The 25,847-nt window shown below is 34.5% G+C and overlaps 1 protein-coding gene across 15 annotated transcripts in view; it reads right to left on the reverse strand.

Annotated features, from left to right (window-relative positions):
- The window catches only part of CEP170 (centrosomal protein 170), a 101,504-nt gene that overhangs the window by 42,969 nt on the left and 32,688 nt on the right, over window positions 1-25,847 (reverse strand). For 14 of the 15 annotated variants that reach the window (XM_083829598.1, XM_083829597.1, XM_083829596.1 and 11 more), the window contains exons 4-9: window positions 25,136-25,217; window positions 24,466-24,521; window positions 24,199-24,361; window positions 21,934-22,068; window positions 13,589-14,065; window positions 10,341-10,978 (exon numbers count right to left, since the gene is read on the reverse strand). In XM_083829598.1, the coding sequence (XP_083685724.1) occupies window positions 10,341-10,978; window positions 13,589-14,065; window positions 21,934-22,068; window positions 24,199-24,361; window positions 24,466-24,521; window positions 25,136-25,217 (1,551 nt within the window). The remainder of the gene's footprint in view (window positions 1-10,340; window positions 10,979-13,588; window positions 14,066-21,933; window positions 22,069-24,198; window positions 24,362-24,465; window positions 24,522-25,135; window positions 25,218-25,847) is intronic. The other variant, XM_083829599.1, reaches the window with a different exon arrangement.

The raw sequence follows: 25,847 nt of genomic DNA on the forward strand, positions 1-25,847 counted from the left end.
GAGGTCCCTTCCAGTATATGCAATGCTACGATCTTTAATAATAGCGATCCTAGATAATAACTTAGTACCTTGGGTCAGCCTTGTATCTCAAAATCGGTAATAACCTCGCAGCTGCAGAGCTGCTTACACCATAGCTGACATCATAGAATCATAGAATATCCTGAGTTGGAAGGGACCCGCAAGGATCATCAAGTCCAACTCCTGGCACCACACAGGTCTACCCAGAAATTCAGACCATATGACTAAGAGCACAGTCCAAACGCTTCTTGAATTCAGACAGGCTTGGTGCAGTGACCACGTCCCTGGGGAGCCTGTTCTAGTGCGCGACCACCCTCTCAGTGAAGAACCTCTTCCTGATATCCAGCCCGAACCTCCCCTGTCATAACTTGCCACCATTCCCTTGGGTCCTATCATTGGTCAGTAAAGAGAACAGACTGGCACCTGCCCCTCGACTCCCTCTCGTAAGGAAGCTGTAGACCGCGACGAGGTCTCCCCTCAGCCTCCTCTTTTCCAGGCTGAACAGGCCAAGTGACCTCAGCTGCTCCTCATACGTCTTCCCTTCTAGGCCCTTCATCATCTTTGTAGCCCTCCTCTGGACACTCTCCAACAGTTTCACGTCCTTTTTGTACCGTGGCGCCCAAAACTGCACACAGTACTCAAGGTGAGGCTGCACCAGCGCAGTGTAGAGGGGGACAATCACTCCCCTTTACTGACTAGCGATGCCGTGCTTGATGCACCCCAGGATACGGTTGGCCCTCCTGGCTGCCAGGGAATGCTGCTGGCTCATATTCAGCTTGCTATCAACCACAACCCCCAGATCCCTCTTTGCGGTGCTGCTGTGCAGAACAGGTAATGTCCAGATGTATAACAACAGACGTATAACAAAGTCTTCCACGTCAACAGGAAAAAGGACAGTTCTTGAAACAGACTTTTAAATTTGAAACCAACAAATGGTAAATTCTCCAGACGTGTCCCTATGATAATCCACTGACATCATGTGCTTCTCCCAGCAAAACAAAGGGACAAAACAGCAAGCTAAAAATATAGCAAGTCCCAGAGCAACATGGTGTTACTTGCTGGAACACAAACCCAGCCTGACAAGTACAGAGGTGAAGTACAAATTAACTGATGGCAAAGTAGTTTTACCTTGAAGTAGATATTGATAATTCCATCAATTAAACTCAGCAACAGTTTCACAATATTATAACTTAGAATATATCTTTACCAACATAAACTAGTCATTTAAAAAAATCTTTATCCAATAACAAAAAAAGAGGTAACAGAATCTATGTAACACAAAACAACCAAGACAGTCCTTGCAAGATGTACTGGCACATTTTGGGGGCAGTAGCATGAGTTACAGGACCAATTCTGAGCACATGCCTCGTCCTATTCTACAGGGGCTAACTTTAGAGAAAGGAGAATACTCTCTCCTGGCAGGCCATGCACATTTTCCTGTGAAAGCAGCTCACGACTCAGAGCGCATCTGCCTGTCACAATAACCAAAGCACAGCTTTAACACAACTAGCTTTAGTGATCAGTTACTGGTCTTATTCACTTCTTCACCCCTCAATAGATGAGTTAATGTTATATTACATAGATAAACTGTTATAGGTCAGTATAATGACTTTAGGAGTAATTAACAAACGTGATGACTCTTTAAAACCATTTCCATTATTGATATGTGAGAATTTCTAGAAATTAAAATAAAAACTGGTCAGAAAAGTTAGAGGCAACATGAACCGTTTTTCTGAATCACAAGGAAGAAAATGGAATAGCTAAAAAAAATGCTCGACATTTTCTTAATATGCTTCTAATAAACTTCTAAGTACTTGATTAAGAATCTTCTCCAGTTTTATCTCGTATCTTTCTATCTCATATCTTATGTCTCATTTGCATGCATTTTAGAGTTCCTAATGTCAGGACATAGTTGCTTTTCAATTTCAGGATATTAACTTTAAAACATTTCACAGTTCATGAAGATCACACTGCAGATGTAAAATACTATAATTACTCAGTATTTAATGTCCACTCTTCTAGTTCACCATCCAAATCATTACTGAAGACAGAGAAACAGATGGAGAAAAGGTCTTATTTGTGACTCTTAATAACTTCACTCAGTTTATAGCAAATGAGGCATACTGGAATAGGGATTCAATTGTTCTGCTTACATACTTACTCTAAAAAGCATTCAAAAACATTTTGAAGAGCACTGAAACTCAGAGCATAAACTATTCAAAATGCAAGTCTGAAGAATTCTATCTAGTTTTATAAGTGTACATTTCTAAAGTTTCTCTCCATAGATTTACTGCAGTAGTCCTGAGATAAAGGATATACAGTAACTAACAGTATTATTAAGAAAACAGAAAGACAAATTTTTAGGATAATAGTTACAATTCAGAGAGCCATAACTAGGAACCTATCCCATTAATAATGATATTTGTAAACTAGAAGTACATGAAAATTTTTCCCTCTTTTAGTTTGGAACTTAACAACAGTTAAATATATGTTTTGGAGAGGTATTTGAAAATAAGATAATTGATATGCTATTAATTTCAGTGCAGGCAGTCTGCACACAAGGAGCAGAGCAAAATCCCAACACAAAAGGTGTATAAAAGAGAATTCAGTGATGAATGTTTAAAAGGGCAAATTGAATCAAAGCAGAAGGCAGGTAAGGGACATGAGGCTATACTGCACAGTGCATTAAAGATAGGACCATGGCAAAATAAACAAGGAGCAAGTTACTCAGTTTGAAATAAGTTATTTGCCATTGAAAAATGAAGGGAATGTAGATTACAATAGAAATTATTTTTCGTAACTTTTTAAGGGAAAGGAAGATGATGAGCGTGTTTAACTGTTAGGGAAGGCAAATAAAAGTAAATTTCAAGAACTGAGCTGTGAACTGACGCAGTCAAATCAGCAAGAAAAAAAAAAGAGGGAAGAGATACGAATTTGGAAACATGCTGGATTTGGACACGGTTTGGATGTGCTAAGCAAGGATAAGAAAGTGTAAATAAGCTAAAACTCTGAGGATGCTTTACTGATGCTTTACTGATAGGAAGAGAGGATTTCAAAGAGTGGGGAAATGGAAGAGGCTTTGGATCCATACTCAGATCAACTTGGCAGTGCTGAGCTTATTGTTCAGACTGAGCTCCTCATAATTCTTCCTAAGAAGGTAGTCTGAACGTTCATAATATACAGTAAACTGGTTGTTAGAAGTTACTGATCTGGTGGAAACAAAAGACAAAAGACAAACATTTTCTTTCCTGCTTTGAAAAAGTTTGATGAGCCAAAGTAAAATGCCTATGTTCATTTTGTGTTAAGCTACTGCAGGAACTGCATTTAACCAAGTTGCTTCTGAGACATCTGATTTTAATAGTTTATGCTTGTTCTTGGCAGTTAGCCTAGCCATCCCAGGCAAACAGACTGTGTCCTGTGCAGGGAGTAGCTCATGAATAGCCATGGATTTTCACAGAAGCTGTTTATGGCATTTAACTATATATTGAAGATACAGAATCAGACGCAAGACACACTGGTATAAAAAAAGCTACATAGGCAAATGAATAGATCAATGTGCCAAGTCTAATAACTTCCTCTTACCAGAAGCCAGTTACATATTTACATGCATACACATTTTATAGTAGTTTGCTATAATGAAAAATTCATTTACTTTAGAATTCCAAATTTAAGAGGAAATGGTAAGTTTAGAGACTGTAAGACTCCTCACTCTCCCTCAGCCCAGAAGAAAAAAAAATTACAAACACTTCATTCTTGCAAAAATTTATATCCTCAGATGACTTGATAGGCTTCAACTGTTCTACTGCTTTTTCAAAATTGTATTCATAAAATACGGTCCCTCTGCAAACAAGACATTCAGTAGGGCTAAAATGAATTCTTTTTGGAAAAAGTCACTGAAGCAATGGCAAAAGCAATTAAATCCACAGAGTGTGAAGAAACAGAAGATCTGAAAGCCATTTTCTGAAAATAGATACATCTGTCTCTGTTCCTTAAACAGCTATTTAAACATGCAGATTTTTTTTTCTACTAACTTACTTCCTGCCCTCTGAATCTTTTCACACAGTTTGTCATTGCCGCTACTGCAAAAATTTGCCAAGTTCCACTTATAATAAACCATCAAATTGTATGTTAAATATTGCAATGTAAAATATCTCCACCTTCCCTACTCCTATGCACCATAAATGTGCATTTTTGGATGAACACGGTTTTAATAAAACAGATATATTTTCTAATTCATCTTAAAGATCTTAAATATAAATACATATGTATATATGTATATACGTATTTTGGGTATATAGCTCTGTGTTTTAATCCAATCGCTGCTGTGCGTTGCACACTATTTACAAATGATGGAAAACATCCAAATTAGTCTATAATTCTAACGCAGCTAGATTGATACATTAAAAATGAAACCATTTAATGAAATAACTACTTATGACTTGGTTACTCTTACTTTCTAAGTATTTAGTATAACATCAATCTTAAACTTGTAAATCCACAATTCTTCATTTAGCAGTTACTTTATGCCTAATACAAACTTTCACAGTACCTGCAAGATTATCTGTATAACTTTAAGGTTTGCAATAGAGAAGATCTAGTAAACAAGCTTTCTGCACTTAAAAAATATAAAACAAAACACCTTTCAAAAGCATGCAGTCAAACACTAAGCTGAACATTTTTATTTTTTTTTTCAGAAGTTACCATAGATAATGGCGCCTAGGGCTATTTGTCTATGACCGACTGACTGTCCTCCAAAGTTGCCTTCCATGTAAAAATGATCTGATATTAAGCATTTTTTTCTTGCTTGCAACACAAAACCAATAAAGACTCTCTCATTAAGAAGTCCTAGCTCAGCAAGGAGAAGCACAGAACGGTCCTTGGAAGAATGCAATATTAACTACTAAGTAACTTAATATAGTATGAGCAGACATACCTCAGGAGCAAAATGAGTAAAGAGATCCCATTTTATTGTAAATCTTATTTACATGCATACTAAAACCAAGCCAAAAAAACAAAAAAACAAAACTAAAATATAAGTATCACCGTAAACAGGAAGATGTAGAAAATGAAAATGGAAAACCTGGTGTCCACATCAACACCTACTCAGCGTCCCCTCCAAAACTATTACAGTCATTCCAAATTTTTAAAGAGGAAAAAGAATCTCATGATTGTGGCAACAGAATGCTATTCTATGTATACCCTACGCATGGTATATAATCAAGTATATAACAATTGAAGGATACAATTTTGGGACAAAAGAAAATTTTATTCAAGCCCAATGTTTCCATATGCACAAGTTGCTATAAAATTCACGATTCCCTGGTTAGCAAAAGGCTGATAAAATTCAAAACAGACATGTAACTTCTGTTCTATTCTTTCCCTTCACTGACATCCAGAGAAGTTTAGCTCTGCTATAGTAACTCCTAATACCCATACAAATCAAAAAAGCCTCCCCCAAAAACAACCAAAACACAAAGAGCTTGCACAGAACTCACTGAGTTGATCTTTATTTACCGCAATATATAGCCTGATGAAAATATTTTAATATTCCAAACACATCCAGAGTTATTTGCACGATCACTTGTTAAAAGTTATTACTGGTATTTTGCTTTACTGAAAACATGAAACTCACTGGACTGATAATTTGCAATCTTTACATCAACAAAAACGAAGATCACAGAATCACAGAATTGTAGGGGTTGGAAGGGACCTCAAGAGATCATAAGGTCCAACCACCAAGATGAACCGCAGAAACTTCATTCTGAATTCTTTCATCCACTCAGAAACTTACTTTTTCTGTGTTCCAGGAATACTTTTTTTGCCTGATACAACTGATGAGAAATCACCTCTATTAGAACAAATGTAATTAAAAAAGTAAAACATATGAAGTTCATAATTCAGCGCAAAATAGAGAGCAATTAGCAAGTGTTAACAGAAGAAGGCATTGAACCTATCTAAAGGGCAAAACTGGATGTTTGTAAGAAGCAAATCCTGACTATGCCCCATTTACTTCTCTAATTTGTGTGTTAAAAGGACACTGAAAATGTTTTAAATCAAGATCCTGAATTTATTTTGTACTTTGCGATTAGGTGCAACAATAAGAGTGTTATTCTGTTACAAAGATGTCTGAAGTTATTTGAGTAGAGAATATTGTATGCCTGCTATGTTTAAGATGGTCTTCGTAGTATGTAAGAGCAGCTCTTCTCCTTTGCACATTGATAAAATTGATCTCAATGGCAACTTCAAAAAGGCCTCTACAAATATAAAAAGATAGCCAGTATCTATTTTTCAGTTAGAACTTTATTCCACATCATTAATGTGGAATTAATTTATTTTCTACACCTATTTGGCCTAGTAACCAATTCATACTTTGTATGAACTTAGTTGTATTTGAACACTGGTATGTAAAAATCTTGGCTAATCATGGGACTTGAAAGAAGCAAGTTTTATTGCTATTTTTCAAGTGTTCTCTGCTTACAAAGAACATTACAACATACAATATTTATACTGGAAAGAACAAGCGAAAAGAGCACGTGAGTTTGTGAGGAATGGAACTGATCTAGCTTAGAATTTGCATTGTATAAAATCAAGTTGACAGAGGACCATATGGAAATCCATGTGAGAGTAAAAATGCAAGTAAACTACAGACAGAAGAGAGAATGTATAACTCATCTCCATACTAATACTGGCACTATTCACTCACTCTAGGAAACAGAATTTGAAAGTAATAGCAATAATGACAAGTTACTCAAAAATAAAATCAGTCGAAAGTCCTAGCAAAACTTTTTAAAAGAATTTAAATACTACAAGATAGATTTTATATGCTTGGGTTCATGCTACTTGTGAAAAGCACAACTGAGTTCTCAGAGAGCTCAGGAATATTTTCAAGACAGCAGTTGATGGACTGAAGAGAGAAGGCAGTTAAAGTGAACAACAGCTGAAGACTCCATTGTTTGCAAATTATAACCATTTTTCCACTACCTCTACAGATTTTTCCATTCAGAAAAATCATGAAATGAAATTGGAATAAGCAAAAACAATAGAACCCAAACGCTTAAGCCATATCCATTTTCCTCCAGCAACAGTCTGGCTTTGATATCTGCCCTATATACATATATGTATTATGTTTTAAAATAGAAAGAGCTTAGAAACAACTATGAAATCTTATGACTGCTTCTGTCTCCTCCTAATAACATGCTTAGTGATTTCTCTTTTTCTCTTAATCTCTAATTTTTTTTTTTTTAACTTACTCTCTAAGATTTTTCTTTGTTCTGAGAGAAGTGACATACTACTTCTAATCATTCAAAGCTGGCCACATGCCTGTGATATTTATTTCCTCTGAGGAAATTCAAATAACAGCACAGAGGAAATAAATATTAATATTTCTGAAATATTAGCTAATTTCTTCAGCTCCTATAATGGCTGATAATAAGAATGGAAGATTTTAAAATGTAATCATTCCAAATGTTAGACCAACATACATGAGTTAAACAAACAATCTTTGGAGTACTCCAGGCATGTATAGGTTTTACATTTATTTTTTTTTGATTAAAACTGAAAACTATCTGCTTATCATTTTAAGTCCTACTTTTTTGTGTCCTAAAATCAAATCTATTTTAAAATAAGTAATTGCAGATTTGCGAATAATTTAACAATTATCTCTTTTCCCACTCATTTCAGTCTTGGTGGGCATTTACATAGGTTGCTTTCATTGCAGTGATGTTGCCTGTCAGATCCTGATGTCTTATTTTCACAGGTTCGACAAATTTCCTTGGTCTTGGAAGTTGAGAAAGGCCCAAGCCTCAAATTATTTTTCTGAGTCCTTCATTCTAGGCAAGATATAGTCTACTTACTCCAAGGCAGTCATCATCACAGAGGAATGGTTGCAACTATCTCTTAGGGAAAAGTATTTCACTAAAAAGACTTTTCTCTGTTACTTAGAAAGTGTCTTCCACTATCCTTCTGATTAGGTTTGTAATCTTTCTTCTATTCTCTTTTCAAAAGCCAAGCTTTAAGATGTTCATGAAAAAAAAAAAAAAAGAGTATGACATTTGTTATTTTACACCACTTTTGCTGTAGTCTCTTTATACAGACTGAAAGAGTAGCGAAAGAACAAATGGATCCTTAAATAAAATCAAGATGTTGAATAAATAGGACAACATCCTTTTCTGATCATTAAAGCATTTCAAATAAGTATGTTTTCCTTGAATATTTCCTGGAATGATTAGAAAATGGCTACATGGCTACATTAAGCAAAAATGTTGCTTTTGAAGGGAATAATATGACAAAACATTAAGGTGTCTGTCTGTCCGCCCGTCCCCCCCCCCCCTTTTTTTTTTTGAAGTTACATACAGAGAACTTATAATTTTTCTGATAATTGGGACATTGATTTCCTGAATGCCTCTCTTGGATCCTAAACTCAAAGCAACATTATTTATCATGACTTAATTTCTGACAATTTAATGTTGCACTTAAATTTGTGGTATGTTCTTAGGTGCTTTTTCTTTTTTGCCCCCCAACAAAGAGCAGAGGCTTCGCCTACAAGGGCGAAGCTATGGCTAAGGCTTTGCAAATGAATGAGTCACAGAAGTAGTCTGAGTTATTTTGTTTGTTCTCACCCTTCCTTTCAGTAAAAAGGAGGGAAAAAAAAAAAAGGAAAAAAGGAAAAAAAATACCCAAATCCAAAAGCATTTTATACCATAGGAAATTCTTCAGGTAAACTAGACATGAATTTTAGCACCATTCTAACAAATTTTTACAGATGGACTGTTTGCACTATTTGTGCATATGTTTTAGAAAGTTATCCTTGCTATTTGTAATGCATTTTCATCCCAATCCTAGCAAATCCAACTCTTGAATTTCAATGAATCTTTTGACTCAACAGACTTTGAATGAGACTCAAATCAGCAGGCTGCACAGAGGAAAAAAAATAAAAAAGAAAAAGACTGACTTGCCAAGAAAGAGAGGTTATGCTGGAATTATTGACTAAATGCATACCAACTATTCTCTTAAATACTTGACAGCACAGCAGTCAACAGGCCAGCAAAAGTCCTTGTCTTATTCCTCACTTACCCCTTTTAGCAAACTAAAAGAATCCTCAGCATTAGCAGTCTTAAATGGGAGGGAAACAAAGCTGAGCTGAGCTGGAGCAAAAGATTTTGGCTTCCATTTGGTTTTGATTTTCTTCACTTGCTGTTGTTCTGCACTTCATAAAAATAGTATCATACTACTTTCATATTCCCAAAGTAGGGAATTGTGAAGCAAAGCTTACTTGCAAAAAATCAGTATCTGTGAATTGGATCTTAAATAAAAGTGAAAAAATACAACATGAGACCTCAAACAATAAATCTCTCTGCTTTACCTCATTGTAAATCTTCAATTTCAAAAAGTTAGCAGTAAGGGGTACTTATAATATCCAAAGGCTTTTTAATGCAACACTACAAACATTAACCGATACTTTACCACTGGGAAAAAAAAAAAACAACACATCATAGATACACAAACAATTCTTAGGTAATTCTATAACAAGCAATACATTTTCTGTTAAGTAGGCCAAAAATATGCCTAAAACTGGCTGCCAGCATTTGACCACAGTGGATGATTTACAAAAATACAATAACAGGAAAAGAAAATCCCGCTCAAGAGTCAGTTAGGACTAACGACTATACATAGTTTATCCTACTGGTATCTTCCTATTGAATCTCAAGGAAGTTTACTTCTATTTTTACCTATAAGCAAAGTTTATTTGGTCATTATAAGGTTCCTAGGCCTAATGAAACACATCTACATTCAAACTATGAAAACGACATTGCTATCATATAAAGATTTTGGGAAAATGAAAACATTTTATGCTTTGAAATTTAAGTTATTGCAGTTAAGAAATGTGTTTATAAGTATAGAAAACACTTGCATTATGTTTTTACATGATAATTTGGATGGAACTGATTTGTATACCAAAAACTACAAAGACCGTAGGTTTTTAAGAACAAGTAAGTATTTCTCCATGGGGCATAATAAATAGTAATCAAACAATTCTCATAAAAAATTAACTGATTTAACTTCGTTGTTTAGTACATTTGTGGTACTTAACCTTTTGAAAACACCTTTAAACTACCGAAATAGAAGAACAGCAGTATCAAACAATAACTTTTCGTCAAATGCCTGCTTCTGCTTTTATGATATTCTTTGTATCATCACTATACACTGGCTTCTAAACTTAGGTTATTGCAGCACCTTTAATAAGTCGAACTGAAGAGGTAGACTGTTGCCCACCCACATAACGCATACCAGTTTAGCATCAATACACATTTTTGGTTTCTCACCTTGTCAATCATTTTGCGGGCTTCCATTTCTTCAGAATTGGGATTTTCCAATTCAATAGTGTAAGTACCTTTGTCACTCTGGTCATCCTCATTGTCCTTCTCAATAGCAGCAGAAACATGTTGGCTTTTCAACTTTTTGTCCATCTCCTGGTTCTGACTAGGCCTATGGCCGAGGCTTCCTGAACTCCTTAACAACGCAGCTTGTAAGACAGGTAAAGCAGCAGAGGGGTCTTCTGATTTTTGTTTTAAAAGTTTTGCATGTACTGCTCTGTGATGTGATGAACTAGCTTGCACAGATGAAGGAACTGCTTTCTCTCCTGATGCAGGTTTCACTCTTTCAGCTCGCGCATGAGGTGTTGGAGATGGAGATTCTGAGCACAGAGCACCTACGTTCTGAGAAAAAGAGTAGGAACGTCTCTTTCGAGGATGGTCTTCATCAAAAAACTCAATCATAAAAGCAGTCTGACTCACACCAGCTTGCTCTTGCTGTTTTTCCGTGGAATGGACTTTCTGGTGCGACTTTTTCAGCTCTGTATGATGATGTCTTAAGTGCTCTTCAAGTGCTGCCCGCTTACTATAATGCCGATGTGCACCAGCATTTTCTGAATCACTCTGTGTACCGTCATCATGCTTATTCCCTACAATCAAAGCAAAAGAACATACAGCACAATGAAGCTAAAAAAAAAAAAAAAAACCAACACATACAAAGTAAACTTGCATACTAGAATAGAATTTCAAATTGTTTTTCTGTGCGGAGTCCAACACGTTTCTGTACCTAGCTCTGGAAACTTTGTACAGCTGATGATGATGCATAAACTGAGCAATAATATCAGTGCATTTGAATTACCCTTTTCATCAGTTTTGCAATCTACAGGTACTTATCAGTGATTTACAAAAGGCAGTATTTTATCAGCTGTGCTGCAGTATGGAAATGGCTTGTTTCCCAATTATATTAATTTTGTTACAGAACTATTTGATTGATTACAAGTGACTACTGAAACATTCTAGGCAAGGATAAAATGAAAAAGAAGAATGTTAAGACAGACCTCCTGCGAGGTAAGAATGCCTGTCAAGTGACACAACTGATGTTGTTAGATGGTCTTTTCCTCACACTGTTACAACAGTTTATCATGAGAAATGTCTACTGAAAATTGAAATTAATTCTTTATTACTCATTCCAAGAAGTAGAATGAATTTTTCCATCATTCATTCCTCTCAGCATCTGATATATGCATGCGAAATGTCTGTTTTTACTTATTCATTCCTAAAACTACTTTGAGATCTATGAATAAGGACTACGCACTTAATAAATCATATAGACATATAAATATGCTTAGTAATGAGGCCTGAAAAATGGATGGAAGACTGGGTACTCATACACAGTAAATCAGAGTTAACACTGAGCAACCTCAAGTACAATGAAACTGTCTATACTTTTTAAGTTTTAGTGCAGTTCGTGGAAAGGAAGTTTTCTCTTCTTTGAACTAATTTGGATCAAGGCTTACTCATGTATACACAAAATGTAAAGGTGATTTTTTTTTTCCTTCTGGAAAGGATAGTTTTTGAAGGTTTTCCCACTTGCATAGTTAGGATACACAGCTACTATTCATTTAAATGGTAATTGTATGTTGGGAACCCTTACCTAGGGGACTAACAGCACCGAATACTCAGTTGAAATCTTTACAGCATTCCTACTTAACATAGAGACCTCCCTTTGTTACTTAATCGTACAGTGACTCAACAATGCGATGGGTCCTATACTTCCATACAGTAACAATAAATATCAACACCACTCTGAAAGTCATATAACAATTTTAGCAGTGTGACTTCAATACAGGATACTGTAGGAAAAAGCTGAGCAGAAAAATCAGAAAGATTTTACTTTTTTTTTTTTAAACCAAAAATTTCAAAGAAGTTAGGTACATACTCTACCCTTATGATTTGACAAAGAAGAATTAATGAGCAAGAATATGAAGAGATCACCAAAGATTACAAAATTCAGATATTTGTTATGGCCAAATGCAACCTATAACTTACACCTCCCTCAGTCAAAAATTTATCAAACTTCAAAAAGTTTCTGCTGCCAGGAAAGGGCTAAGGCCTTGTAAAAAAAGTCCTGCCTTATTAATAGTGACATGGTTAATGTTTTAAAGAAGGTTCATGAATATAATACAATCTGATGCAGATCAAAGAATGCTCTGTAATATTCTCCAAAGAACTACTATGCTAGTATCTTAATGTTAGCGCGCCCATACAATTCTGTTTTGAAAATGTTATTTTTCAGCTTAATTTGGAAGAGCCAGCCCTAAAATGCAGACTTTTGATCAGAAAGACAAAACACATTGTAACGAATCTCAGCTAGGTTAAGAGTTAACCATGATAATGTTGCAGAACCAAGAAAGTGGGAATAGCAGATTAAATCTGCTGAACTTAAAAACAGAAAATAACAGAGACTCAAAAAATTTTGTCAGAATTTTCATTCTGAAAGTTTGAATGTCACTGGAATCTTCAACTGAAAATGAAAACTACTTTCTTCTCTATTCTGTGAAGTTGGATCCAAAAGAAAGTACACTTTTCACACTAGACATTTGATTTAATTTTATTGGAAATGTCATTGTCTGCAGTAAGTGAATATGTCTTATCAACTGTTATCAACAGCAGTGTTTTTATAAATATAATATCCTGCAAACATAGTATAAAAATTGAAGATCTTTGTTTATTTCAGATTCCTGAGACAAACTTGACTTCATCATACATGATCAATTTAAGCAGAATAACTATACAATGTATTTTTTGTCACCAAATGATTTTCTTAGAGTACATGAATATTCACAGAAAATATACTATTGGAAGAATTGTTAAAAGCATAACTTGAACTTCCGAACTTTGATTCTATAAAGCTATTCAGCTTTTTAAAGTAATACACAAGAAAAAGTGAAATATGTAAAATTTAACTAAAGGCTTGGGTTTGTTCTTTTTCCCTTCAAGATCAATGTTTTAAAAATATGACTTCTTTGTACCGTGTTAGCTGTACTAAAATATCTCCAATTAGTATGTTTACTGTAAGATGACTTAGGATTTGGTTTATTTTAATAGTGCAATAAGATTTCCCTGAACAGATCCTTGCACTCCTGTGGAGTATTTGTGATTTCAGTTGAACTCCGCAAGGGCTCAAGGACCCACTTACTGGATTCTGGTGAAGAATAGTTGCCTTCAGAAATAAGCATAGCTGGAATTATTCACTTTACCTTTTAGTCTCTTCAAGTACACTGGAACGTCACTCTTAATACTTTTGGAATCTTCTTCCGTTGGTTCCCATATCATTCTTGGGGGATTGTTCTGTGCTAGCCAATCTGCTACTTTGCTCTCTGCAGCCATCATCACAGTCTGAAGCCCAGGCAGGTCCTGACCACTGGAGGAAGAAGGCTTCTTTGACTTGTGACGCTGTTCAGATGTGAACTTCGTTATGTGATCTTTGATTGTTACTTTCCCTGGAGTGTTGTCATCAAATTCAATGGTAAAGGAAGCATGCCCCGCACCTGCTGCATGGGAGCTCTGGTTATCTTTTGTGGGAATTTCATGAATAGTGCTCTCTGCTACCTGTGAAGATTGCTGGAATTCTTTTGTAGGAATTTCAAAATAACTTGGCTCCCTACAGAAAGGATAAAGTTCTTCACTTGCAGCTGCAGATTGTTCCTCAGCTTGCTTGGCATCTGTGCTGCATCCTATTAAGAAAAATAAAAAATAGATTTCACAATACTTGGGAACTTCAGGTTCTTCAAGAATTTTCTGAATTTCTGTAAAGGCCACTCGAGAAAATTCTGTAGTAAACAGCAGAATTGTGGAGAAGATTGAGTAACACAGTTCTGGAAAAATAATTCCAGAATTACATATGAAAAGCATTACTGAAGAGACAGCTCTGGCTGTAAGGAGCGTAAAGTGGCAAAAAGCTCACTTCAATTTGACAAAGGAAATCTGCACTCCAAAAATGTTTAGATGACATAAAGGTCACATGAGTTATTAGTAACATGGAAAACAGTCATAAAACATTAGAGAAATAGTTGAGAGGATCACTATTGCAATTTTCAATCTATTTAGAGAAACATCAGATCAAGGTGCCCCTAAAACAAGCGCTAGTGATGTGGCTTCCATCTCCTACAGTGCAGAGTTAGTATAATTTCATTTGGTAAAAATTTGGAAAAACAATTCACACATTAACACAAGATAAACATTAAGTCTGACTTGAAAGTTTTAACACTGATAGGTTCTGGATAGTGTTTTGGAATCCAAACACCTTTTATATTTCTACAAAAGGTAAAATCCAAGAATCAAGATAAATCCTATTGTCATCCACTCTTATTTTACTTGTTTCCATAATTCGTAGAAGAACAGAAAAAACAACAATAGCTGGAAGCATGCATAATGTTATAAAATCATGCTCTAACTGGGTAAATACAGCAGAATGTGGAAAAAAGCATGGGAAAGTCCCACTATATAGACTGAATGAAGGTTAAAGCTTCTTTTGGTTGCTAGCAAAGCTATCGATGTATCTTTAAGAAAGCAAATCTTCTGGTTGCATTTCATGAAGTAGTAAGCCAGCCAAAATATCTGGTATAAAGATGTCCTATAAGCAACAGATGCTTGAGATTTTAGCAGCAATGGCAAGTTACATTCCAGCAAAGAATTCTGAATAGTTCCTACATGATTTATCATGAACCACATTAAGATGTTTAAGAAATCACATTAGATTGCCAAGAAAAGGAGTAAGAATGCAATTAAGAGATTTTTGGGGCTAAAAATAGCCACACTATATCAGCTGACGCAGTTAACATTTGTGTATGAAATAATTAAGCAATAAGGTAGCAATGGAAACATGCATACTATAAGTCAGGAGTTTAAGGGGTCAAGGATGCAGGACAGCTTAATACGCCTATGCTGTTCTTCGCAAACATTTGCTTCTTGTGAAGGTTTAGGAAAAAGGTTAAAACTTAAGAAATAAAAGAGGATAGTAGTTTGATGAAGAGAAATGGAACTAATAGCATAATAGCTGGAAAAGTTGAAAAGAATGATGTTATGTAGGGATAACAAAATTAGTCCATATTCTTTATTGATCACCATGCTTTCATACCAACAGGATTAAAGAACACTGATGCAGGTACAGAGTTATTTTATTTCATCTATAAGTAGCTGCTACAAGCTCAAAAGATGTTTAGAATTCAGACATTTTTTATACCATGTTGTTGCAGGCTAAGAATACCCTTGCTAACATGTTTGACCGATACCAGTTCTTTTTAAACCAGCCCCTACACTGTCAGCTCTTAAACCAGCCTGTGTTACCTCTTCTTTGCACCTTCCTTCAGGTACTTATATACATTGACAAGATTCCCCCGAGCCTTCTCTTCTCCATGCTGAGCAGTCCCAACTCTCTCATACTCTCCTCGTAGGAGAGGTACTACAGTCCCTTGATCATTTTATCTTCTTAGCCCTCTGTTGTGCTCTTCCCAGTTTGTCAAGGTCTCTCTTGTACTGGGGGGGTGGGAGGGTGGGAACAGAATTGGACACAGAAAGGTGTCCAGGTGCACCTTCAACTATGCTGAGTAGAGCAGAAGGATCACCTCTCTTGACCTGCCAGCAATAGGCAATACTTTGCCTAATACAGCCCAAAATACCATTAGCCTCCTTAGCAGCAAGTGCACATTGCTGACTCATGTTCAGCCTGGTGTCCAACAGGACCACCAGATCCTTTTCTGAAGAGCTGCTTTCCAACAGGGTGACCCCCAGCAAGTACTGGTGCCTGGGATTGTTCCTTCCCAGGTGCAGGTCTTTGCACTTCTTGTTGATCTTCCTGAGATTCTTGTTTCCCAAGATACTGTATTTAAAGAAATATTTCTACTTTGGGACCTGGCAAGTGTAATCTACTGGCCAGACAATAAACAATATTTTTCAGAAAATATTAAATCACTGGTTCATCACCATCTTTTCATTTTTGAAAATGGTTAAGATTGAAGCCAAAACACATCAGAGGTGTGGTAGGCTAAGGCTGAGTGCATCTTTAACATTGGTTTGTAAGCATTGATGGACAACTTCAGGAAAAATCTTCTCTGTGAAACTTCCCTGTATCAAATTTAACATTTGAAGTGAACTGTTTATACTATTTTATTTACAGTATTTGATTCTAATATTTTTATTTAAACAGATGATATAATGCTTTTTAAACCTAAATTATGACAGGGTTAGTTTATTCAAAAGAATTGAGAAAGTGGATTACAAATGTAAAACAATTTCCAGTCTAGAAAAATTCCTAGGAATTATTTTTATGAAAAATATCCAAAATACAAGTTAATGTTAGTTACTTAAAAATACTGTTTACAGTCCGAAGTATTTGCATTTTTAAGAGTTAAATGCATAACCTTTGATTAGAATCAGCAATAGAAAGCAAAGATGAAACAAAAATTTAAGGTGAATACTGATCTAAATCACTCTTCAGAATTTTTCAGAAATACAAAATGCAAGCCCTTATAGCTTTCTATATATACACACAAAGATAAGGCTACTTTATAATGAATTTCTATTATCAAGTCATCTGCAAAGCTGAAGGAAATTGTCTATCAGACCAAATATGAATAGATGTAACAGATAAACCTCTGGCAAATTCTTAAGGTATTGGTCATCACAACTCTGTAATAGTAATACTTATTATTTATAAGCAGAACTAGCACAGTACTTATATAGCAAGAAAATCCACATTTTGTGAAACTGAAAGTATAGGCATCTGAAAGAAGGAGCTCTCATTCTACAACAGACTAGAGCTACAAAAGAACACTGTGATGGTTTCTACAGGACAAGCATGGTTTCTACAGGACAAGCAAGGAAGAAAAAAATGTTGCTGTTGCACAGGCATTTGATGATTATTAATAAAATAGTCTCCTAGACCCTCCAGAGCTCACTAAATGGGAAACCATGTAAACCCAACGCTCACTTTCCAACATTAACAGCATTATACTTTCTAGGGCTTCTTTTTTCCCTTACCATATCACACAGACAGCTAGTCAGTATCTTAAAATTTTACTTGACAGCCTGGACAATGAATGTGACAGATATTCTGCTATTCAACATCTTTCTGATACGCAAGAAAGCGTGTGCATATATGAAGTTATTATCAACAGCAAATATAGGGTAAAATCTTAGGAGACATTTTCCAGTGTTCAGAGGCTTTAAAAAAGTTCTGTATTTTTAAGGCAGAAGAACAAAATCGTAACAATAAAACCTGTAAAAGAAAATTGTCTGGAATTTACAAAGCTCTTCTTGGAAAAAAAAAATGTGTAAATGTGGAGCAAGATATTTATTTTCAGAAGATAAGAAAAGAGGCCAAAATGCCATATTTATACAATATCCCCAAATATTTTTATATTTAGTTTTATATTTGGCTGAAGTCAGTGCTTTCAGTTGCTCATTAATATTTCCTTTTTCCCTTTTTTCTTCTTTCCATATTACACTTACCTTTTAGTTTCTTTTTTTTTTTGCTTTATTGCTGAAGCAAGCCAGTGGCCTAACAACATTATTTTTCATTTGATATTTAAAGACAAATTGTGAAGAATACATAAAATGATTTACGTAGTACTAAAGAAAACAACCTTTGTCTTCTAATGTTGTCATATCCTGTATAATCAAAGCGTATCAGAATTGCTCTCTAAAAAATACAAAATAGTATCATATAGATATGTCCACCTCTCATAATAAATAACTTAACTGAATGCTTTAAGGGAGTTAAAAAAATGAACAAAAGAAAACAACTGATCTTAAATATATTGTAGTCATGGCTCTAAAAATTTTTGAGCACTCCCTGGTGCATAGTGTCTACATTCACTTCTCTAGCTTTGCACAGCAAGTGCAGCACATGCACGTATTCCAGGCCAAAACTCAGTAAAATTCTAGAACAAAATTCTCAGAACTTTAATGTTAATATTGATTAAATACATGCGTGTAATCTCTTACACATACGGATTACACTGATATTTCTAAAATACCGGTCAGCCTGCTTTAGCCTAGAATGACTTTCTTATATGTAAGAACATTTAATCTGATATATTGTTATGCAATGCTGGAATTCAAAAAATACTTCATGCCAAACAGAAAAAGAAAGGATTTCAGGCTCTTAAAGCCTATTTAAAAATTATTATTTCTGCCTTTTCTTAGATTTCCAGTAAAGGTATCATTGATAAAACATTCTACAAGTGCTACTTACATTAGCAGAAAATGTAGTTTTTTACTTTTCCAGGAAGTGCGAATATAACACATGGCCAGAATATTAACTACACACCCAGGAAACTTGTCATTAACATGTAAGCTTAACAGCTGGAGCACAAATAAAACAATGTCATATCATCGGTTTATATGCAACAGCTGATTTGGATTGGGGCTAGAAGATTCATGGATCATTAAATTAGAGCAACATGCATGTCTGGAAAAAAAAGTTTTTTTTTTTGTTTTAAAATTTTCCAGGCTTTTCTACTCCGTTTTCAAATAACTTCCATTAGTGAGCTTCCATTGAGACAGAAAGATAGTAACACTAAAATAATCCTATTAACTTGAGACTGTAAAGACTAATTGTCTATAGTTGGTTTAGCAGAAACAAATCTCCCATTTGAATCTCCTCATTAAACCTTGCCCCATCTGTTATAATTCATGCCTTCTTTTCTATTCAGGGAATAATCATTAAAGCATAAAGCAAATTCTTCACAGCATTAATTTGTTAGAATGATCAACATGATGCTTCATGTATTTGAGTTACTTAAGAAAATGTTTAAGAACTTATGTAAGTGTATTCATCTGTAATTAATTTTTGTAGGCAGTTTATATTAAGAACCTTGCTCCAAATTGGTGTTTTAAATACATAATTTTAGCGCATAAAAGAACAAATAACTGTATCCATTTTGAACAGTTTTTGCTAAATTAAAATTTATTGTTTTAGTTCAAAAATATCCAGACATGAAGGTCTTGTGAAGTTTCCCATTTTCGTTCATTGTTTCTTTATAGTGACATCCCATTATTATACTCAGCTATGTTATAAGACCTAAGCCCATGAAGAAAATACAAACTTGTTGAAAATTAACTTCATGGAAGTTGTATGGAATTTACATTTAATTTAATTATAGGCCACAGGGGCCTGAAAAACTTATCTCTTTATTTTAAAATTGTATGAAAACCTTTAGGATATTTTCTGTATGCTTTTATACTGATAAATTTAGTGTTTGGAGACTGAGGAGGAAAATATCATTTCTTATCTGGCCTGTCCTCTCAGGCTCTCTGCCAACACCACTAAAAAAATCTGCAGCAGTTGAAAACTGGATGAGTAGAAACATGTGACTAATGTGCCATTAGTCAGAGATTAAGTGACAGAAAGAAATCACTCTTCTATACATATTTCCACATCCTCTGAAATTAAAATCTTCTGCAAAAAGTGTCAGTACCCCCCATATGTGTATTAAAAAAAAGAAAAATCAGAAATAATTAGTCCATCTTATCTATCCATCCTTACAATTACTTCACCAAGACAAATAATTTCAAAAATATCCCCGTCAATGAAGTTGTGTCTAGAACAAATTTACTTCCATCTAATACTAAACCAGACTGTAACTCCTTGATTAATTTGAGACAAAGTCAACAGCTTATTTTTCTTTGAACTCAGGAACTAAGAAGTACTGATCACTTTGTGAAAAAACTCTTGGTAAAGTAAATAAAAACACTAAACTATTTGATGCTATATTGCTTCTGAAAAAGCAATTTAAAAAAAAGGAAAATAACAAAAATAGCTACTAAATAGAAGCTGGAATATTGTGTCAGACCTTGTTAATAGTATTGCATCAAAACCACAGACTTCCAGATGTTTTTTTAATAAGCCTATATTTAATGAGGGTAAATAACCTGCATGTTCTTAAACTAAAACAATGTAGATAGGTACATGCAAGTAGAAAAAGCATCATGATTTCATATTTTCGTTATACTGATTTGGTACAGTGATTGTCATCAAAGAAATAAAAACACAAATACCAGAGACTTCACCCTGTTTTAGTACATGCAGCAAGGTATAGAGTCACGGATATCATAGTCAATAATGTTTCCTCTAGTCACAGAGGAGAGGAGAATCATTTGGCTAGCAAATGTACCAATGGTATGACTTAAAGGCAAGGACTTGATTATTTTTCTTTGTAACTGATGACATATGCACTTTTTTTTCTTTTCTTTGTTGAGGAAAAAAAGAAACTAAACAATATCTAATAGTCTGCCTTCCATTATTTTTGACATTAGGGAAAAAAAACTGTATTCCTTAAGAATGCTTAGAAGCGTTTGAGGAACACTTTTCTAGACAAGATTTGAACTGGAGTTATAGAACCAGAGATTTCTAATGCAGGATAGTAAATCTGCACTTTAAAAGCCTCCATAGTAGCACACAATAGCACCTAACACCATCTATAGTAGACAAGTCTTTCACACGCACGAAGTGTCCTACAACTATACTCCACTATGACCCAGTTGTTTTCCTATGCAACAAAGTTGTTTTAGTTGCACAACAACTATCACTACACTAAATGATTTTGCCTGGTTTCTTTTCTACTAGACCAAATCTCAAACGACTTACCATTGGAGTCATGAGTAATTTAGACTAACATGAAAAAGGTCGCTATGGAGTTGGAGTTGATTTCATTATAAAGAAGTGTTAGTTTAGTTTGTTCTCACTTATTTTAGAGATTATTCCAATTCCTGCAAAATACTATTCATGATAACCACAGCAACTACCATAATAGTAAGAGAAAAACTCCCACCTCAGTAGTTTAAAGAACTCCAAAATTAAAACAGTTGGGCCTTAAATGTGCACCTAAACATCTAAACAAAGATGGGTTGAATTTTGCCCTAGCTTCAGTAAGTTTTGAAGCTATGCCCTTTATTAGAAAGGCAGTCACTTTATTTATATGTCTGATGATAGATTTAGGAGCCTAATTATAGACATTGAGATTTAGGTTTTGGCAACACACACTGCAACTAGACAAGCTGACTAAAAAAATCTGTATTACGGGGAAATAAACTTTATAAACAGTTTAGATTATGTAAATCTTTACTGCATAAAATATGAAATGCAATTCCTGCTAATGCAACATTACTAAATTATAGGACAGAATGCTATTACCTTATATAACCAAGGGTCAAATTAAAAAAAAAAAAGTGACTTCATTAAAATATCCCACTTCAATCTATAATTTTTTGTACATGAAATGACAGGTATGGACTAAATTGATAAAGAGGCACTGGTTCTGGAAACATTTCTATATTTACTGACAAAACTAGTATTAGATACTAGCAAAGTGATGTATCATGCCTGAAATTGGTCTCTGGAAATTTCTAGTTCCTTGAGAATAACTTTTCAAAGCTAAATTTTAGTAGGCTTTCATCTGTACAACCAATCTGTGAAACTTACAAAAATAGACATCCATTTAGTTCCCTAGTTCAGAATACATGTACTCTACTAAGCAGCAAAAGCCTTATAAATAATTAAAAGAGAGAGGGAGAGAGTGAGAAAAAGAAAAGATAAACTTACCCGAAGCCCCTGTCTCATGCATTTTTTCTTCACGTTTGCTGTCTGATTTACAACCACTTTTTTCATCTGCTTCATCATCACCCCACCAGGCTGGCTGTCCATACAAAGGTGTACCCCGAGGCATGGCAGAAAGATCTATAAAATAACAGCCCACAGCAGAGGAAATTGCTTTTCTGTTTAGTTTTGGTATTTAGGTTCAAGCAACAAGAAGAGAAAGTGATTTGCCAGGATCATTTCTCCTGGAAGCTGAATTGAATTGGTTGCATGCAACCAACTTAGAGGCTGGATAAGTGATCTGAGTTCTAAATATAAAAGCTTACTAATGACCTGATCAAAACTTCTGGCACAAACATTTTTGCAAAGGCAGCTGACATCTCTTATTGTTACCCTGATGTCTGCAAACACTATTTTCTGCATTCAGTTTGGAGTCATCAGTACAGCAGTACATTCCTAAAAGCTGTTCATTGCCATTTCTATGAGAAGAGTCTCACTTTTACCCACATTGACCTTTTGTTGAAATCTGAACTCACAGCATGAAAAAAATGGTCAAATTTTGCAGTGCTGCCAAGGTTCCAAATCACTGACAGCTACTACAGAGTGCTGAAAGTTACCTAGTGTAAAACATTAGTGAGCACAATTTAAAAATAAAACAGAAAACAAACAAACAGAAGACAAACTGCCCTGCAATAAAATTGTTTGTTATATAGGATACATAATCATGATTAAACACACTTAAACACAAAGGTTAAGTAAGAAAAACACTAGCATAATTAAGATTTGTACCTTCATGATAAGTTGACTGTATTAGTTTTGATTTGAACTCCTGACAGGATATTCACTCTATTGAGATTTAGCTATTTCAGTATCATACAGATGTACTGAGGATACTTTAAGAAGTCCTTATATAAAAGAACGTGATCTGTTCAAATCCATCTTAGTCGTTGTCCATTGCTTTGTCTGTCATGAATTTCGTCATTTTTATTCAACAACTATATATAATTCCATAGCCATGCCAAACAGCAGCATGATTTGAAGATATTAACTACTTTAAAACAAAACAATAACAAAAAAAATACTTTAGTTAATACTCAATTATTTTTAAAAACTTGGTGGCTGATGCTTGTGCATTGAATTAGCAATAGGAAACAGCTTTGCATACAGCCAACAGTGAGAGAGTCAATCCCCAAAATGCTTATGAGTTGCAGTCAAATATAAAACTCTATCATTAACTTTTACTGTTATTTTTGGAACAGTAAAGAGAAAGTGAAGCTGAGAAGAAAGCCCACTGTGCTACACTATAAAAATTTAAGAGGACCTTAAAAAAAGCAATATTAAATAGGAATACTAAGTTATTGGATAGACTTTATGTATCCTTAATAGGATGTCAGATTAGCCAAAAGTTAGTTATACCACTGAGTCCCATAGGTGGCGGAGAGAATTACTTGAAGTAAGCCTTCCAGAAGAATGGATTAAACCTAAACAATGCTGTAACTGCCTTGAATTAAGAAGTCAGACCTAGTCAGAATCATATTAAAAGCACAACAATACACAATTCCTTTCTCATTCTTGTGGTTATCTCCTGTAGTAGCTTGTAACACAGCAAGCAATTATGATCAGATAATCCTAAAACGAACAATAAACTTTGTTGTGTGGCTTGCTTAACATTAAGACATCTGTGGCAAAGCCACCATGACACAATACATAAATATTAAACATACATAAAGATGATGTAGAAACAAGATAGAAACTAGTTTCCACCATTTTTGTACCACAATAGAATGCTTAAATTCCATCCTAGCATCTAAAAACATATGCTAATATCTATTAAAAAAAAAAAAGGTTAAAAAAAACAGAAAATAAATCAAAAGAAGGGAAACATTTGGGAATAGTGGTGAAAAAACGTACAAACTGTTCCTATAGGAGCATTTTTCAATTCAACTGCAAAAAAAACCATCACTTTACTGCCATCACTACTGGAAATTTCTGATTCTTGGGAAAAGAAATACAAAGATCTGATAAATGCTGCTTAAAAAGAATTTAAAAATTTAAATTTAAATTTAAAATTTAAAAAGCTTTCTTAACATGCAAATGCTCTGAAAGAAGGCAGAAATTAAATTTAGAAAGTTATTAATTATTCTTATAATACATTTAATATTTCACATGTGATGTTTCTACATCTAATTGAACAGTTTCAAAGGCACCCCAACAAAGCAAACAAATAACCTTTCAAAGTTTACATTCTTTTGCCGCCAAAATGCACCTTACCTATTGATTTCTCTTCAGATTTCAGTGCTTCAGTAGTTTTGTTGTGCACTTCATTTGTGGAGTCTGTTCCTTTGGACTCTGAAGTTTTGGAGCTGGTTTGCTTTGACCCTTCTGCCTCTGAAGATTTTTGGGATAACTGGAGTTGGCTCGTAAATTTTTCATGCTATGTAACATTAAATAAATAAATGAATTATCTCAAAGAATGCAAAAACTTTTACCAGTAACTATGTAATGACAGAAAAACATCTAGGAATGGTCCATTATTACCTTAAGTGCTTCTTCAGGGACTCTCATCTCTCCTCTGACAACAGTAAAAAGATTAGTATGTAGGAAATGCTAAGGAAAACGCTCAACTTACAAGACAACTTTCTGGAAAGGCAATAGTTCTGTAGTCTATTCTGCCATTACAATAGTGACAATTGTTTTACGAATCTATTACTGTACAGACTAGAATGTATAATAATACTTGTGAAAGCAAATGCACATTATTTACTATTTGTAAATAGAACATTGAATAGATACCTTAATGTTACAATCATGTAAGTTCTCTGTTTTCATTTGGTAGTTTGCTGAATAATTACTTGTAATCTTTACAACTTGCATACAATTTCCTACAATACAAGAATTTTCTTATTTGCCTCAAAGTAATGTTTCTTTGCAACACAAAAGTTACACGTTAAGAATGTTACAGCAATAGATATACAGAGGTTTTAAATAGTAATTGGAAATCAAGGTTTCTTTTTGTTAAGAAACAATGACATGTACTTTATCAATACTTCTGACCAAGACATAGTATTCCAAAACCTGCAATTTTCTCGTAAAGAAACAGGTATTTCAAAGTTGCTTCTCTATTAGTATGAGAACCTTTCATTTAATGTAAATATACTTTTCAGCAAGAAAAGCATGTCAGCACATTGTGCATTTTTGATGACAAGGATATCATATCCAAATCTCAGCTTATCTTCTAACTTCAGAGTGATATATGTCTGTTCTGGAATCCTCACATCATTCACAAATGTCTATAGAAATAAATGAAGACAGATACTGTTAAATTGAAGAAAAGGTCACTAAACTAATTTTATAAGAAAGTTTTCAGCATTACAAATCTTCTACCGGTGATTCACTGGGCAATGTTACCTCAAATTAGCATCTAACATCATTATTTTTCTCGTAGCTTGCATTTTCAATCTCAATTAGCTGTCAGAATTGACATACCATTACATTTGTGCAACATTTCACATTATATACATAAGCTCTGAGGTAGTTTATCATTTCTAAACATTGTCAAAAGACGTAATGGAAAACAAATATGGACCAAGTTACTGCATCCAAATAATTCCACATACCAGTGACAAATAACTCAATGTACTGCGACTCCTGAACAGCAACAGGCATAACAACACTTGTAAGCAGAAATAATTATTTTGCTGCTAGCTGTTAGAACAGGGCAAATTCCACGGTCTTAAAAATGTCTTTTGAAAATCCAGTTGTTGTACCAAAACTAATCCTCCCTTCCTTCAAATCACTGTTGGAAACAGCAGGAGAAATCAGACAAGCTTTCAGGGATGTGAAGAAGGATTTATGTACCTGAAAGTTTGCCTAATTTCACCAGCCACATCAGTTGGCTGTTAGAGGTCGTACAGAACAAT

This window comes from Anser anser (genome assembly GCF_964211835.1).
Source record: "Anser anser genome assembly, chromosome: 3".
NCBI classification, from domain to species: Eukaryota; Metazoa; Chordata; class Aves; order Anseriformes; family Anatidae; genus Anser; species Anser anser.